The 17,832-nt window shown below is 48.4% G+C and overlaps 1 protein-coding gene across 3 annotated transcripts in view; it reads right to left on the bottom strand.

The window, feature by feature from the left end:
- RFTN1 (raftlin, lipid raft linker 1) overlaps nucleotides 1-17,832 on the bottom strand; it is a 204,628-nt gene that overhangs the window by 38,805 nt on the left and 147,991 nt on the right. For all 3 annotated transcript variants that reach the window (XM_027086561.1, XM_027086558.1, XM_027086560.1), the window contains exons 6-7: nucleotides 15,669-15,872; nucleotides 5,188-5,303 (exon numbers count right to left, since the gene is read on the bottom strand). In XM_027086561.1, coding sequence (XP_026942362.1) covers nucleotides 5,188-5,303; nucleotides 15,669-15,872 — 320 coding nt within the window. The remainder of the gene's footprint in view (nucleotides 1-5,187; nucleotides 5,304-15,668; nucleotides 15,873-17,832) is intronic.

Below are 17,832 nucleotides of genomic sequence, written 5' to 3'. Positions count from 1 at the left end.
TGTACCACAATGTTCACTGCAGCTCTATTTACAATAGCCAGGACATAGAAGCAAGTTAAATGTCCACTGACAGATGAATGGATAAAGAAGATGTAGCACATATATACAATGGAATATTATGCAGCCACAAAAAGAAATGAAATTGAGTTGTAGTGAGGTGGATGGACCTAGAGCCTTTCATACAGAATGAAGTAAGTCAGAAAGAGAAAAACAAATACCATATGCTAACACATATGTATGGAATCTAAAAAAAAAAAACAAAAAAGAAGGTTCTGAGGAACCTAGGGGCAGGACAGGAATAAAGATGCAGACGTAGAGAATGGACTTGAGGACACGGGGAGGGGGAAGGGTAAGCTGGGACGAAGTGAGAGAATGGCATGGACGTATATACACCACCAAATGTAAAATAGATAGCTAATGGGAAGCAGCCACATAGCACAGGGAGATCAGCTTGGTGCTTTGTGACCACCTAGAGGGGTGGGATAGGGAGGGTGGGAAGGAGACGCAAGAGGGAGGAGATATGGGGATATATGTATATGTAGAGCTGATTCACTTTGTTATAGAGCAGAAACTAACAGAAAAAAATATTTGGAGACTTGGAAAAATTATATATGTATTTGAAATTTAAAAAAAAAATAGTTTGCAATGTGCTAATCCCAAACTCCCAATCCTTCCCTCTGAATATGATTTTCTTTGGTTCTTTTTCACTGACTTTTTCAGTTAACCCACCAGCTCCCAAGACAACCGCATCTACTCAAAGCGCTTTCCCTACTGTCTTATGTTCAGTTCTGGTGGCAAATTTCACAGGAAGCACTTGTGAACTAGAAGACAGTCCAGGGAGCAGGATGAGGATGGAGAGGCTCTATGGCTCACAAGCTCCTGGTGGCATCCTCCAAGTCCATTGCACGGTCAGGCTGAGGGACGTGCAGACAGAGAGAAGAGGACGGTCCCTTTCTCTGCCTCTCTCTTCCTCTTCACCTATCCGTCTATGTAGCTTCCCCCTTTCATTTCAAAGAATCACCCTTTCTGGTCACACTCTAGATTGTAAGCTCATAGAGCATAAGCCAAATACCTGTCATAAATGCCCTATGGATGGACTTTCATCCCATTCACAACTGCCTTTAATTGTAGGCCATAGGTTTCCAACTGAGAAAAATGCAATTATTTGCATTTGACTCCACATGTTCCCTAGCCCAGCCTCCTCTGTGCTTTTGGAACAAGATCAATGCAATAGGCAGAGGATCTTTCCAATTGATGATCCTGGGTGACCGATACAAGAAAACAGTATTTACTTACTCTATGCCAAGTACGACATTCACAACTTTTAAATACGTTATCTCTTTTCATTCTCATCGACTTCGAGAGGTTGTTACCCGTGTCTCCATTTATACAATTGAAAAATGGAAAAGCAAAGAGGGAGTGGTTTCCTTTTCATACACTCAGCAAGAAACAAGAGAGCAAGATGCCTACCCAGGCCAGACTCGAGAATCCACATTCTCTTTCCAACATACCGCACTGTCTGCAGAGGTGTAAAGAGCCAGGTAGGTTGTCTTGTGAAAGTGTGTGTGTCTGTATGTGTGCGTGTGGTCTGGGGTGCGGGGGGAGAGGAAAGCCAGGAAGATGTGGCCGAATTAGACTGGCACATCTGCACACAGAGCTTGAGGATATTAACGGGCAGAGGAGTAAAGGGGCAGAAAAGGGACAAGTCAGTCCCAACTGTGAGAAAAGACAAAAAGCTGGTCCGAGATACTTGGTGGTCAGAGCCCTGGGAGGCTCTGGGAGGAAAGTGGCTGCTAGAAAAGCAGGATCAACCACAAGCCAAGAGGGAGCTGCCCAGGACTTGAACAGGAAAGGCCTTCCCCAGAGGCCATAAGGGTGGGGAGGAGAGGAAGGAGATGGTCTCGGGGATAGAGGTGAGGGAGGTAGATACCCCGCCGCACAGCCAGAGGCACGTGCAGAGGAGCAGCTGTCTGTGGGTCGGAGCAGGGGTCGGACAGAGCTCTTCCAATTGCTGGGCCAGGGGCAAGCCCACCCCAGACTGGACCCTGCTGGGCTGTGCTGGTAACAGCTGCATATACATGGCTCCTCTAAGGCAGGGATTGATTCTCACAGTGGGCTGAATAGGAAACTTGGGGGGAAAGCCTGGACGTGTGTCTTTTAAAAAGCTTTCCAGATAGACACAAGCTCGATTTGAACCGAAAGGCTTTCAACCCAATTCAGGAAGCATTTACTGGATGCCTTGGGAAACAAAGATGAACATCCATTGACAGATGAATGGATAAAGAAGACGTGGTGTATATATACAATGGAATATTACTCAGCCATAAAAAAGAATGAAGTAATGCCATTTGCAGCAACATGGATGGACCTAGAGATGATCATAGTAAGTGAGACAGAGAAAGACAAATATCATATGATATCACTTACATGTAGAATCTTAAAAAAAGATATAAATAACTTTAAATACAAAACTGAAATAGACCCACAGACATAGACAACAAATTTATGGTTATCAAAGGGGAAAGGTGGGGAGGGATAAATTAGGAGTTTGGGATTAACATATACACACTACTATATATAAAATAAGTAACCAACAAGGACCTACTGTAGAGCACAGGGAACTATACGCAGTATTCTGTAGTAGCCTATAAGGGAGAAGAATATGAAAAAGAATATATAAAGTATGTAGAATATATATGTGTGTATATATATATATATACATACTTTATATATTCTACATACTTTATATATATATATATATATATACATATATATATAAAACGGAATCACTTTGATGTACACCTGAAACTAACACAACACTGTAAATCAACTATACTTCAATTTAAAAAAATAACAATTTAAAAAATTGACAGGGGCACAAAATGACAACTGTGTCCTTACTTGAGTTTGTAACCATTATCTCCCTCCCGCAGACATTTTATTTTCTAATATATTTATTTGTTTGGCTGTGCCGGGTCTTAGTTGCAGCACGCGGGATCTTTTTAGTTGCGGCATGCATGTGGGATCTAGTTCCCCAACCAGGGATGGAACCCGGGCCCCCTGCACTGGGAGTGCAGGGTCTTAGCCACTGGACCACCGGGGAATTCCCTCCCACAGACTTTGTAGATAGTAGGCGTTCCCTCCAGTTACGCATCAAGGTCACATTTTAAAATTTCAATATTTCAAAGGCTGAAGAAAGATGAATCATTGGGGTGCTTTTCCTATCACCCTTTTCATCAAATATCACACGACCATAGACATCTGGGGAAAGTGGCATCTGTACCATTCTTTCAGACACTAGTTCTTAAATCCGAGGAAGCTTCAGAACCACCTAGAGAGCCTGTTAAAACCCAGATGGCTGGGCCCACCCGCAGTGCTTCCCATTCAGTAGGTCCAGGGTGGGGCCCAAGCATCTGCATCTCTAACAACTTCCAGGTGCTGCTGCTACTGGTCCTGGGACCACACTTTGAGAACCACTTTCTCAGGCAATTTTGGATCATTGCCATCAAACCATCTTTATTGAGGAAACCACAAAGCCTGCCTTTCACAGCCACTTTAATGTGCAGACAGCAAGGGATTTTATACACGTCCCCATGGCCCGTGGCCGATCGCATGTGCAAAATCACTCAACGTGTTTCTGGTGCAGCCACGCATCGCTTGCTGATACAGCCCTGTATCACAGAGCAAAGCGAGTGCTGCAGCTCGTGGGTGCAGGGCAGCCAGCATGAGCTTGTCCAGACGGGGTCCCTGAGATCCTGCATCTACCACACGTGGCAGGCTGGGTGACCGGACCGCCCCATCTTACAGTTGTGGAAGTTTAGGGTCCCCAGGGGGGACATGACCTGCCCACATTGGACTCTGCATTTTCGACAGAGCCTCACTTCCTCTGCACCCCGTTTCCAGTTAGGGGCACGGAGGCTCACTGGGACCGATGGCGGGCGGGACTCACTGGCGGAGCCTGACAGCAAAGCAGGTCATCACCTATCTCCTTACCTTCCTCACTACTTACGCCTGCAGGACCCCTGGCCCCCAACCTAACTGGCCCTGGATGCTGTGATTTTGGAATTCCTGTTTCTGATTATTACAGTTTTTCTGTGGACTCTCTTCTGTCCCATTTGCAGGCAGCTATTTCCCATCCCTACTCAGATGCAGGCTGTCCCCCGCACCCCTGCTCCCCACCTCAGGCCTCCTCAGAACGGCTGAAGGCTCAGAGGCTAAGCAACGGTGCCCGTGGAGCGCTCCACCCCAGTTCCAGGCGCGGTACTGGCCACAGGCTGCAGTGCCAAAGGGCACAAGGGTGTGGCAGGTCCCAGTGCCCCGCACTCTGCACAAGAGCTGCTTCCTCATCCGTCCTCCTCTGGCACAGAGACCCCCCTGTCTGGCAGGGCCCCTCGGAGCGACGCCAACCCTGTGTCCTTCTAGGGCCAACTTGAGAGCATTCAGAAATCAGTCCCCTATCTTCAAACATGCCAGATGCTGAGTGGCCAAGAGACTGGTCTATAAAGTCCATGTTTCAACAGTTGCAGAAATGCCTTTAAAATACACACCAGCAAACCTCAGAAAGAAATCAGCTCTCCCCTTCCCAAATCCCAGCGCAACACAGCTTGAGGAATTCCTCTGCCCACAGCAATCTGGTGGCCTTGCGGGTCAATGCTTCTCAAAGACCGCCTTCTACACTTAATGGGCCAGGGTTCTAACCTCCCTGTGCCTCAGTTTCCTCATCTGTAAAATGGGAGCAATCACAGTATTCAGACTTATTGTGCAGGTTAAGAGCGCAGATGCATATAAATTTCTTCTGGCATATAAATTTCTATGGCCCCCTGTCAGAGGGGGCCATACAGTCTAGCTCCAATAACGACGATGCTCTAATTATTATGGGGGCCACAAACTATGCGTTTGCCTCACTTATGTCACTTAGCGCTTTCAAATTAATGAGAGAAGAATCTTTTCTACCCGGCACACACAATGTGTTTTTTCTACAGAAAGGGAAAAGTGGGGCCCATCCCCCAACTGGGGGTGGCATAGGAGGGGCACCAAAGGACGAAAGGGGTCCTCACAGGGTGTATGGAGGTCCAACTGCCGTTCAGAGGAAAGCGACGTCCAGCAGCAGCCACACTCAGAGGAGCGGGCGGGTAAAACAATCACTGTCCAAACAAGAAAAGCACCACTGCCAATCCCAGCACTTACGTCCAGAACCGTCCATTGTTCCACTACAATAGCATCGTAGCCCTGCATGGTTTTGCTATCTTCTGTGGAAACTGCTTCAAAGATGAATACTCCATCTGTCAAGCCGTGTAAGGAATCTGTGGAAAAAGAAAAGGCGGGGTGGGGTGGAGGGAGGTTGCTGTAAACCGTCTGTGGCAGAAGCCTTACAAGCAGCAAAAATTTTCACTGCATTCATTAATAATCCCAATCAGAACATCTTTTCAGCATGTTAATTAAAGAAGGCATACACAACCACAGAGTCTAGCCCCATCAGAATGAATGAGACTAATTTACCTCGCAGTTTTGAATAATATCCTTGATTTTATGAGGCCAAATTTCATTGTTAGCAATCACCATTTGATTTCATGCGTTTACCTTCCTTTTCATGCTCCAACGTCAGAATGCACTGGGGAGAACTTATTCGGGGGAAATGCAGTCACTTAGAGACAGTTTTTAGAAGAAAACTATATTGAGGTGAGAGAAATTATTTTGAAGTGGGGATAGATGCAACGCAGCGCTCTGGGCTTGCAGACACAGTTCAGATGCGCTGATTCCTCGACATTTGTGTGACATGGGTGCAGTACATGGGACACTTCACGCAGCTCTTGTCAGGAGGTGAAATTTGGGGGAAGGGAGAATTTTTCAAAATGATTTACCATTGAAAATGTTTCCCTGGGCACTGCTATAGTTAATGGTAAAGTTCCGTATAATTCAACAAACCTACATCAAACATAGCATGATTCAGAACTGTCTCAGGCAATGAAGATGTCAAGAAAAACACAACAGGGTCCTTGCCCCTGAGGAAGACTTTCAAGGAGGCACTTTTTAAGTTAATGGCTCCTAAATACCTAGATTCACTTAGATGAGGGACTGTGGAAACAGACGAATGGACTCAGAAGCAAGTGGTTTGGGCCCATGCTCTATCGGAAAAGGGATCTGACCCTTTGAGGGGTTTGGTTTCTTGTCTGTGAAAGGGGGTTGTAGACAGAGAATTCCTCCTGGTCAGTATTCTACAAATCACTGCTCAGTCGCACTGTGCTGGACTGAACTCTGTCCCCACCCCCCACCCCCGATTCATATGTTGAAACTCTAACCTCCAAAGTGAGTACATTTGGAAATAGATCCTTTCCAGGGGTAATTAAGGTTCAATGAGGTCATAGGGTGGGCCCTAGTCCAACAGGACTGATGTCCTTACAAGAAGAGGAAGAGACACCAGAGCACCACCCACCCTAACCCCCTAACCTTGCACAGAGGAAAGCCCATAGGAGGACACAGAGAAGGTGGCCATCTGCAAGTCAGGAAAGGAGGCCTCACCAGAAACCGAATTTGCCAACTCCCTGATCATGGACGTCCAGCCTCCTGATCTATGAGAAAATAAATGTCTATTGTTCAAGCCAACCAGTCTGTGGTGTATTGTTATGGCAACAGACATAAAAATATGTTTAGTGATATAAAGGACAATTCACACAATAATGTGATCTTTTCTTCGTCAGGAAGGAAAGGGAGACAAACACAGAAAGCCCCCTGAGTCACACTGGAGTTCAGGAACTGCCAGCGCTTTCCAGAAGTTACAAAAAGACAGACAGATGGAAACATATAGCAACCTTCAGCTTCTGTCTTCCAACAGACCTCACAAGCAAGTCAAAAAGCCGTCAGAATGAGAAAATTATTTGCAACAACAAAAATAAGTAATAAATAAATGGCTACGTTTAACACTCTTTGTTGTATGTAAAAAGTTTCCAGGACTTCCCTGGTGGCGCAGTGGTTAAGAATCCGCCTGCCAATGCAGGGGACATGGGTTCGAGCCCTGGTCTGGGAGGATCCCACATGCCACGGAGCAACTAAGCCCGTGCGCCACAACTGCTGAGCCTGTGCTCTAGAGCCCGCAAGCCACAACTACTGAGCCCGCATGCCATAACTACTGAAGCCTGCGTGCCTAGAGCCCGTGCTCCACAGCAAGAGAAGCCACCGCAATGAGAAGCCGTGCATCACAACGAAGAGTAGCCCCTGCTCGCCGCAACTACAGAAAGCCCATGCACAGCAACGAAGACCCAACATGGCCATAAATAAATAAATAAATAAATAAATAAATAAATAAAAAGCTTCCAGGGCTGAAGGGAATTTTAACTGCACGACCTTTCCAGAGAACAACTTAACAATGTGTCAAAAGACTGAAACACAAAAGTCCATCCTCTTTGACTCAGAAACCCTACCTCTTTCAGTCTATTCTGAGCACCCTGGCACCCATTATGTGCCAGGTACTCTTGTGATCACTGGTGACAAATGAAGACCCCGCCCCCATGGAGCTTCCCCTGCCCTGCAGGGGGAGAAAACATAATGTCCCAGGGTATAAATGCTATGAGAATATAAAGTGGGCTGGGGCGGGGCAGGGTGTTGCATGGAGGTAGAGGCGATGGCACGGCTGTTTCTGAAAGAAGTGCTCAGGGTAGTTCCCCCCACTTTGAGTAGAGATATGAACTAACTGCAAGCCAGGTCTGCGGGGTTTGAGAGTTCAAGGTAGAGGACACAGCTTGAATAGAAATGAAGAGTGAATGAGGGGTCACCAAGGACCAGACAAGCAGCAGAATCATGAGAAGAAATTCAAGACTAAGACAATGGTGGGGAGATAAGCCAACCAGGGGCTTATCCATGTGACTCGCTTGGCCAGTGGGATCTTAGCGGGTGTGACACAAGCAGGAGCTTGCAAAGCACTGGCATGGTTGAACTTGATCTCACATCTGTGCCACCACTTTGAGAGCACATGCCCCAGCTAGCCTGTTGGAACAGACCTGCCCCGGTGGAGCTTAGCCTAGATCCGCTGATCCATAGACCTGAGAGTGGGCCCAGCTGCCTCAAAGAAGTTGCTCCAGGCAACCTACAAATATGAGAGAATAAATTATTACTGTTTTAAGCCAGTGAGCTCTGGAGTGGTTTGTTACACAGCATCATCCTGGCAATATCTGACTGTTACAATGCCCAATTGAAACTTAAGAAATCTGAGACCAGTGTACTTCACTTAGCCTGGGGAATATTCCTGATTATTCCAGAATGATAGAGGGGCCTGACCAACTCAACAAACCACAGCTCTGAGGGGAATTCCTGGAGCACAGCAGCCTCATCCTGATATTCTTCCTACAGACAAGACAAAACTCCATTTTAAATAAGATCCCTGTGGGTTAATCAATACTATCCTCCATTTTTGTATTTGTTTCCTATACCGAGAGTCTGTTACCCATCAGCCTTGGCAAAAGTGCTAAGCTTGCCTCTCTCATCCGCTCTGCTAAAAAGGTTCCCCCAAGTGTTTGTTCAATGTCCTCCTAAAAGACATTTTACTAAGGTGACCGAGGAAGGACAGAACTGTTCTCTGGCTGAACCACATTTAAATATTTGGGGCTCCAGGACAAGCACGGACTATAGTCCAGCTCACTTACCAAGTTCTGGGTAACACAGGTCCAGCTGGAGCCCCTGCCACAGTAGGGATGCCCTACGGAACCCCTTTGAATAAAGCTTTCCCAAGTCCTGACCTGGTGATGCTTGGGACCGGAAGATACTCACCGATCCTTCAGTAGCCTATGATCACAGCACACATTTCTTCAAGGCTTCTACAAAAATATGGTATACCCCATTTCCAAAGTCTCTACCTACAGATTCTCCTTACTGGTAAGCCTCTAAGCCCTTTCAACGCGCCCACCACATGCTCTAAGTATTAGAGTGCTCAGCACGATATAGATAGAGTTGAGGTCCACTTGGGGAAGGAGACAGTGCAGCTCATCTGACTTTCTTTCCTACCCCCTGCCTGGCATCCCCTCCTTCGCTCCAAGTCACAAGCCTGGGAGGAGGGCTGTGTGGTCCAGGCTTGGGAGCGTGAAACAGGAACAAGCCAGATCCTTATTTACCATCCTCCTAACTCAGTCCTGCCTGCAGCGTCTCAGCCCGCTGCTCAGCTCTTCGGAATCCAGACTGCTGATTCACCCACTTCACTACACAGCAAGTTCAGAATGGCTGTCAAAATTTGGTCATCTGTAACAGCAAAAAAGTCAATGAACCACAGCCAGCAGACAGCTGGGCTTTTAAAGAACCCCTTGTTTTGACGGCCTCATCCACCACCCGTCTCTTCATCACCTTCCTAGTTCAGCCTCGCTGTAGTGTGCTCCGAGCTGGTATAAATAGGTCTCTCTCAGAGTGCAGCTCCCCATGCAAAAAGGTTAAATCATCCTCCATCTATGGAAAACATTCCATTATCACTGCATTTTTTTTATTAAAGTAAAGATGCTTCCCTACTGTGCACAGAAAGCTATTTGCCCTGGCATTGTATAAATATTTGATGCCGGTCTTTTGGCAAAAGGACACCTTAACTTTCCAAGCTTATGTTTTACAAGAAGGATGTGAGAAAAGGAGATTTGCCCTATTAGCCCAAGAGGTAAATTCTATGAGAAAACTGCTCTTCCCCTGCAGCCTCTGGGACACGAAGACTCCATCTAGCAAGCTACCTTTCAGGCTCACCCTAGGTGCTGCACCTCTCCCAAGTCCAGCGTGAAATGCACATGCCATCGACATAAGGGGTCGATGCATGTGGTCTACTAGAAAATGTTACTGTTCTCCTTTTACAGGCTAGGATGGTTTAAATGCCCACACTGGCGTCACTGGCATAACAGATGTCCTTGGCCCCCTGAAACCCCTTTTCCCCACCAGCATGGCACTCACGGCACCACCTTGGCTCCAGGAGTGGCCTGTACCAACTGCATAGCCATAATCGCCCGTGTTATAGGGACGCGCAGCCGCACGCAACCAATCGGACAATGGTGTGTGCAGCTCCCCCATCACCCCAGAGCTAATCTGCTGACATTATCAAGAGTGGAGCAGGCCTGCTGCTTCTCTTGCTTCTGCAGCCCTCACTTCTGCTCTCGGCCTGCCTGCCTTCCTGCAGTCCCTGTTTGAAGCAGTGAGTAAGTTACAGTTAGGGGCAGCCTGCAACTTCAGTGTCATTTATCAGACCAGATGACCAGATGGGGAGGAAACGCCCTGATTCTGTGCTCGCCAGCTATGAGGCCCTCTGCCAGGCACATTCATGGCTTCTCATTGAATGCCTCCCCCCGCCACAAGTTCTGCAAGGTTATCATTCCCTCTAAGTGGTGAGAAGATGGAAGGAAGCTATAGGTGTGAAACCATTTGTCCACATTCAAGCGCATACAAGGGCCTATCTCGACCTGAAATGTAGTTTGTGTGACTCCAAAGCCTATGCTCTTTCAACAGGTGACAGATATTTTATTTTGCTACCACGAGGATGTGCCAGGGGCTGTGCTCCAGCCGGGGGATGAGCAGCCTAGGCGCCCAGCCTCATGGAGCAGGCGTGCTCTGACCACTAGGCCGCTCTCCCTGCCCTCGTGTTTTGTGGCATCTCAGTGGGGTTGCAGTGAGATGGCCTTACAGCTTCTGTTTGGGGCCAAATCTGTGCAGAGGCCATGCTTTCCTGCATGGGGCAAAGAAAGAACAAAAATATGTGTGTAAATGGATAAGCTGTATCTATCAACACAAGGGACAGCACACAGCAGCGAGAAAAAAATGATCTGCAGTGACGTGTAAAAATGTGGATGAATCTAACAAGGAGAAGCCAAACAAGGGCAGACTCCACCCACATAAAGTTCACACCCCACCTGTGACGCTTCCAGTCAGGACTGTGGTCGCCCTGGGGAAGAGGCATTGTGAGGTCGTGAGTGGGACTCTGATGGGGCTGGGATGCTGTTTCTTGATCTGGCGCCGGTTACATGGGTGTGCTCGCCTTGTGAAAACCCACTGAGCTGGACCCTTAGGAGCTGTCTTGGTTTCTGTACGTGTGCTATACTGCAGGAAAAAATTTACTTAAAAGACGTGCCATGGATAGAAGAGAAAATGCATTTCATGGTGTAAGTGAAATTTACCCCTTATGCTATTCAGCGGCTCCTCTGAAATAGAAGCTACGCTTGCAACCACTAGGCCAACGTGCCTGGAGCCTGCGGTCGGACAAGGGAGTGGCCATGAACTTCCTGCAACCTCATCCTCCCTTGCTCCCCCAGTCTGCAGGGGCCTGGTGATGCACACCCCAACACCAGCTCCCCCCAGCACTACGCATTACTGTGCAGCATCCGGAAACCTTTATTGGTCGCCTCCTGTATACAGTGCACGGTGGACAGACACTGGGACACTAAGAAGCATAGGAAGCAGGCCCTTGCCCAAGGGCCTGCAAACATGTCTGCCTAAAATATGTGTCCCTACGTGTATTTTATTTAAAATACGTACATGTTTTTTACCTATGTATTTTGCAAATACAAGGTAATCTGGTTTATGTCAGGCATCAAAAATGTGGTGTAAATACCAAATGTTATTTGGATGGACGTGAAGCTGGGGCATCAGAGAGAGTCTTCAGGAAAACCTAATCTTTAAAGAGGCAGGAAAGGAGGGACTCCTAGGTACAATGTGTCTCCTGATGTGACACAGCTCGTCAAACACAACAGCATCTGGAATGTATCCTAGACCTAAGGGCTTCGAGGCCTTAGAACTAAATTCCAGTTTATAGGAAACAGAGGCTGGAGAAACAAGATAACATTATGAGGCCCTGGCCGGACAAATCCAGAACACAGGGCATTCTAAGAGGCTAATAGGTTTATTTCAAGCAGTCAGGGTCACGAAGAACGACTCTTCCAGGTACAGGAGCAGTAAGGACGTGGTCACCGTATGCAGTGCCTGTTGCTGGACTGGATTCTGGTTTGCGCTACTTGCTGCAAAGGACGTTTCGGAAACAGTGGAAGACCTGTGAACGTGGGCTGAATAGAGATGGTGCTGCCAGAGGCGGAAGGACTGCCCAGCTAGGAGAGGGGGAGGGTGGGGTGAGGGGAGGGGGAGGGCCAGGGGGCAGGGAGAGGGAGGGGGAGGGCTAGGACAGGGCCAAGGGCAGAGCAAGGTGGGGAAAGGAGCTGGGGGGCGGTGGGCAAAGGGTAGACCAAGAGGGATGCAGAGCAAGGACGGAGCCAGGGGGACAAGGGGGGTGAGAGCAGGGCAAAGACAGCTGGTGGTGGCCAGTGATGGCAGCAGGGACTCTGCAGGCCTGGAAACCCTTGGTGGGAAAACAAGCTTCAGAAGGTGGGCAGCCAGCTCCGCCTCGCCCTTACCCCAGACTCCTGGTACCCACCCGAGTCCTCAGCAGCAGCCGGCTCAGCAGAGGGTCTCCCTGCCCAGCCTTTCCCACCCTTGGGAAGCATAGATTCTGGCTTTCGTCTCACTGGCTGCAGTGTTTCCGTACGTCCATCCATCCTGCTGTCTGAGCATCCCCTGGGCTCATCCACGCTGCTGGCTGCCACCAGGTCCTGCTACTTCCCTAAGGGTGACTTTCAGCTCTCCTCTCCCCAGGGGTCCAGCGGGGGGCCTCAACCTCCTTTCAAACCTCAAACCTCTTTTCTCTCCTCGAGTCCCTTTTCCCCACCCACACCCTTCTTTCTTCCAACCACTTTCTTGCCACTTAGCAGCTGGGCACTGTGGCAATGACTTCAGTGCTCTGTGTCTCGGTCTCCACAGACGTAACGACAGTACCCACCCCACTCAGCCATGGGGATCAGAGGAGTTGCTGTGTGAGCTGCTTGGCCAAGGACCAGCACACAGGAGCCGCTAGGGGCATGTTCCCATCATTCTGCTGCCCTTTCACCTATGCCTGAAGTTTACCAGACCCCAAGGCCACAGCCTCCCCAGCCCAGGACACCTGGGCATTCTCAGGAGGGACACCCAGGAGGCCACGAGCAGAAGCCCGACTCGAGGATGGTATAAGCCTTTCCATGTCCCGGGAGGTAGACTCAAAAACAGAAGATGGAGTCTTAACTGGATTATTCGGGCTAAACATCACCTTGCTTATGGGACAAAGTTCTCATGCATTTTATGACCCTGTGGAAAATATTCTGAAGCACAAATGTCTAGTTAAGAAGACCGATGCTTTTCCAGAGGGCAAACAGCTTAAAGATGTGCTCCTAGCTCTGCCAGGTTTATTTGTAAGGACACTAATTAACCTACTAGAAATAGGTTCTTTTTATAATGATGATTAGCTTGCTTTTTTTTTTTTTTAAATTCTGGGAAAAGAACATGTGCATGTTTCCTCCCTGTCAACGGAAAGCCTGGGCTTTCCTAGAGCAGAAATGCGCTAACCCAGTAAGCCCTTCTCCCAGGTCACACGCTCCCTCCTATCAGAAACGTCAGGGTGAAATCGCATTTGAATTTTGAGTGGGTTCAGATGCATTTTGTTCTGAGGATTTTGCAGCCGTCACCGGGACAGGGATGTGCAGCCATGGGGCAGCCCGACGTGTGGGCAGCCCTGCTGTGGAGCCGTCACAGGCTCAGCGCAGGCTGCTCGGCTGCACTTGCCAGGGAAAATTTCATGTTCTGTCTTCAAGGCAGGAAGGCTGGATTTCATGCAGCTAAAGCCAAGGGAGGATATAACAGCATTTCCAACACTCCAGTCAAATCTGAAGCAAGACTGTACACATTATCTGTGTTTTTGGACTCAAGGTTGGAGAACGGGATTGGGGGAGGAGTGGAGGTGGTAACGGAGCCTTGGTTGCCAAAGGCAGAATGGCTAGACAGATGACGAACGGCAGCGTGAACTTTCAAGTTCAAGGTGTCCTCTCTTGGGGCTCAGCTCGCCTCTGACACGCGCAGGCAAGAGAGAAAACTTCCCCTTTGAAACCCCAGTTCTCCCAAGGTGGGGACGTGACCCGTGGCTGCCTCGGTGGCTGCCATGTCCAGCGCCTCCCTATCTATCTTTAAGATGTTAGTGCAACTAACATCAGTTTCCCAGGGAGATATGCGCAGTCACAGGGAGGCCCTCTGGGCCCAAGAGGAGATAAAAGGAGCTGTTGTTGCCACACCCGAAGACGGGCAACGGGGTGTCCCTGCAGGAAGCAGGGGGTGGAGGGTTCCTCCCTGGCCCCCCTAATGCTAATGACGAGGGCTGTAAACATCTGGCCCTAGCACACACCCTGGTGTTGGACGGTGCATCTTCAATAGGCCGGGACGACCCCTGGCTTCCAAGAACTCTGGAGGCACCCAGGGAAAGCCTCCTGGAGCAGAGGGAGTTTACTGACCTTGCCGCCAGGGAGTGGAACTGACTCTTCCTTAGTTGTATTAATGAAAATATACTCTAGAACTGCACTGTCCAATACACTAGCTATGAGCTGCACGTGGGTATTGATATTTAAATTAATGAAAATTAAATAAAATAAAAATTAAGTTCCTCAGTCATACTTACCACATCTCCAGTGGTCAGTGGCCACCGATGGCTGGTGGCTACCATACCAGACAGCACACATACAGAACAGCCCCGTCGACACAGCGAGTGCTACGAGACCGCCCGTCACCTTTCTTATGTCCTTCACCCATCCACAAATAGTCGTGGCCCACGATACCATACAATGCCTGCTGCTACTATATGAACATACTAACATTAGATATTGCTACTAAGATAGGGACAAGGGACTCGCACTGTACCATGTTCTAAGGTTTTGGATGATTGCACGTATGTACGTTCAGAATTAAGACTGATGTCTCTTCCAAGGATGCTTGTTAGCATCTCAAGGGTCGCAAGTCATATAGCATCCAAACTCTGTTCCTGACGCTGCTAATTTTTAGAGAGAAAACTGCTCCACGACCAAGACGCAGGGCTGTCAGTGCCCCCTGCCACGTTTTGCTGGGATCATCGGATTTGGCGTTACTTTACGTTTCACTTACTTCGGGATCCTGCTGGCTGGCAGCCCTCAGCCTGCACACATGCTGGCAGGTTGGCCCTACTCCCCAAATTGTCTCCCGGTTTCGATGCCCCTAGCAACTCAACTTGCCTTCGTGTTAACTTGAAAACCCTTTCTTTGCCTGTGACACGTCTCCCCACTTTGGGCAAACTTTCTCTCTGCCTTAGAAAAGCTGACACCCATAGCGCTACCCATGCAGCAACCCCCCAGAGGGAATCCATTACTGGCAGGGCCACTGGGTGCCGAGAGACCCAGGAGCAGTGCGTATCCCCATGGAGCTTACAGAAACCAATTCGCTTCTCTGCAGTGAATTCCAAGATGCTGCTATGGTTGCTTCAAACTGTAACGGTGTCTACAAACAATTTGTACTTTGAGAGTGGCATGATCCTGGGGGTAATTAACAAACCCTGGGAAAACCTTTTGAAAAGGTTTTAAAAGCAACCTAGATCGAGGCCACCATCATCAATGAAACAGAATTGCTCCCCCTTCTCTGTCATGTTAGAATAGACCTGGCTGACTCCTGCAGGGGTCGGCAGAACATGGCTGGTGAGCTTTACGGAAGATTCCTCTAGATGTGTTCATCAGAAATCAGACGCAGCATGCGGACCCGCCACAGAGCTTTCTGAATAGGGCAGGCTCTGAGGAGGAGGAAGCAGCAGAGTTCAGAAGGGCCCCCCGAGGGGTGGGCTGTGCCTTCCCTACCGTGGACCAAGCCGAGGGAGAAGACCGAGTTCACCAGGACGCCGCCCTTCCGGAAGTGGTCGCTCATGTGCTCCAGCCAGTTGGCGTCCAAACTGCTCACCGTCTGGCCATTCCTGGAGACCCGGAGGGGAATGGTGACGGGATAGTATTGCCGGCACTTCTGATGGCCCTTCGGTTTGTTGAAAAGGGTGAAAATCTCCATTTCTGTTGGGATTTGTAAAGAGAGTAGGGAGAGAAGAGGTCAGATGGGGACATACTGCCTCACTGGGCCTGACGGGAACTCTCAGGAGCCTGAAGAAGCCATATCAAAGGCCAAAGTTCTATTAGGTTGCACTGTTACCTAATAATAAAACCTGATTCTGGAGACTTCCCTGGTGGTCCAGTGGTTAAGACTCCGTGCATCCACTGCAGGGGGCGTGGGTTTGACCCCTGGCTGGGGAACTAAGATCCCACGTGCCACGTGGTGTGGCCAAAAAGAATTTCTTTTAATTTAAAAAAACAAGCAAACAAAAAACCCCAATTCTAAGCAGTAAGTTAGGGTGCCTTAAAAGTGACATGGACCTCAAAGGTTGAGTCCTAAGGTGACTGCCAACAAAAAAGTGGCACTTGGCATCTGCCTCTACAAGGATGAGGTCACTTGCCACTGCAGCCACCGACCTCAACACACCCTGAAAGGCGTTCAGGGTGGAGATCAGGAAGGAGGCCCTCTGTGCTCTGAGAAAAACTGGCAGATCAAGCCCTTAGATAGTCAGATATTTTCAGGAGGAGACATTATGAGCCCAATTCTTGCATCTCCTCGTATCTAGAAAAGCACTAAAATCATTAACAGTGACACCTGCTCTCGTGACTAGCAGCCAGCCTCTGCCAACATGTGTGCTCCACTGCAGGTCCCCCTTCACTAAAATCATGTCTAACACTGCCCTTCCCCCCACCTCTCTGGAGCAGTTTCTCAGAACTATCTGAAACGCTGTCTCCCAGGCTAGAGTCCTCATTTTGCCCCCAATAAAACGAACTAGCAACTCTCACGTTGTGCATTGTTTAGTCGACAGGACTTAGGTTTTGAATCTGGCATATAGCTGTTGGCTGGGATTCATTTGTACGGTTAGGTGTTTGAGAGAAGGACACAGTAGACATTTCTAGAAATTCATACAAAGGTGTGTTTTAGAAGAAAAAGCAGACATATTTTGGGGCGAGAGCTGGTCTTAAAAAAAAAAAAGTAAATGCACAGGGGCACATAAAGACAGAAATACTGCTGTAATTCCTGGAACTTTGTACATCCCTGAACTATTTATAAACCGCAGTGGTGTTTCCTGGGGCCAGACCCATAATACTTAATCAAGTCCATCAAAAATACATCATTGATATGTAAAAATAAATACATTCCAGTAAATGCAGGTTCCTGCCTGGAGTGGTAGGTCGCTCAAACAGCCAAGCAGGCCCTGAGAGTGAGGCTCTGCTTCCCGTGCCTTCATTTATAGCTCCGTTCTTTAAAAATCAATACTCACTACACCCGGCAGCTGACCCTCGCCTCCTGCGACACACGGTACTGGCCGTGAGTGAGCAGTGTCAGCCTCCGGAAGCAAATACCTGGAATTTCAATCGAAGTCTGGAGGTCTATTTTTGCGTTACTCATTTAGTCAAGCAATCAGAGTTCACCCAGTTTAAAAAGCTTTGCTTACACGGGCTAGTCAGGAATATGCTTTGGTTTCCAAAAATATCTATTTGGATAATAAGAAAGTCCCCACCCTTCTTCCGAAGAAATATTTTAAAGGTCATAAACAATGGTTAACATCAGCAAAAAGGACAAAGGACATTCCACGCTCCTTGCAGGAGATACCTCGCCTAGACTCACATTCTGGGACACTGCATCCCATATTTCGGTATTTCACAATTTTTCCAGGATCCGAGTACATTACTTTTTAAAATGGACTCACTCTGCTTTATCTAAATAAGTGCACTTAAACAGGAAACTCTGCTTCACGACCATAAGGGAAAACACTACCGTTTGCCGTAAACAGGAGTGAAAGATGAGGCACGTTCACACCAAGAATGTCCATCCACGTAGCACCTCAAATTATCTCACAGGGCGACTGTATTCTGGGACAAAGGAAGGCTTTCCACAGCCCCAACTGAGCAAGCACCAGCAGAGACCTCTGGGGAGCAT

Source organism: Aethalodelphis obliquidens, unplaced genomic scaffold, assembly GCF_003676395.1.
Source record: "Aethalodelphis obliquidens isolate GAN/ISIS:26980383/991018 unplaced genomic scaffold, ASM367639v1 scaffold56, whole genome shotgun sequence".
Taxonomy (NCBI): Eukaryota; Metazoa; Chordata; class Mammalia; order Artiodactyla; family Delphinidae; genus Aethalodelphis; species Aethalodelphis obliquidens.
Note: the sequence above shows the minus strand (reverse complement) of the source record. Positions and strands in the feature narration are given on the sequence as shown.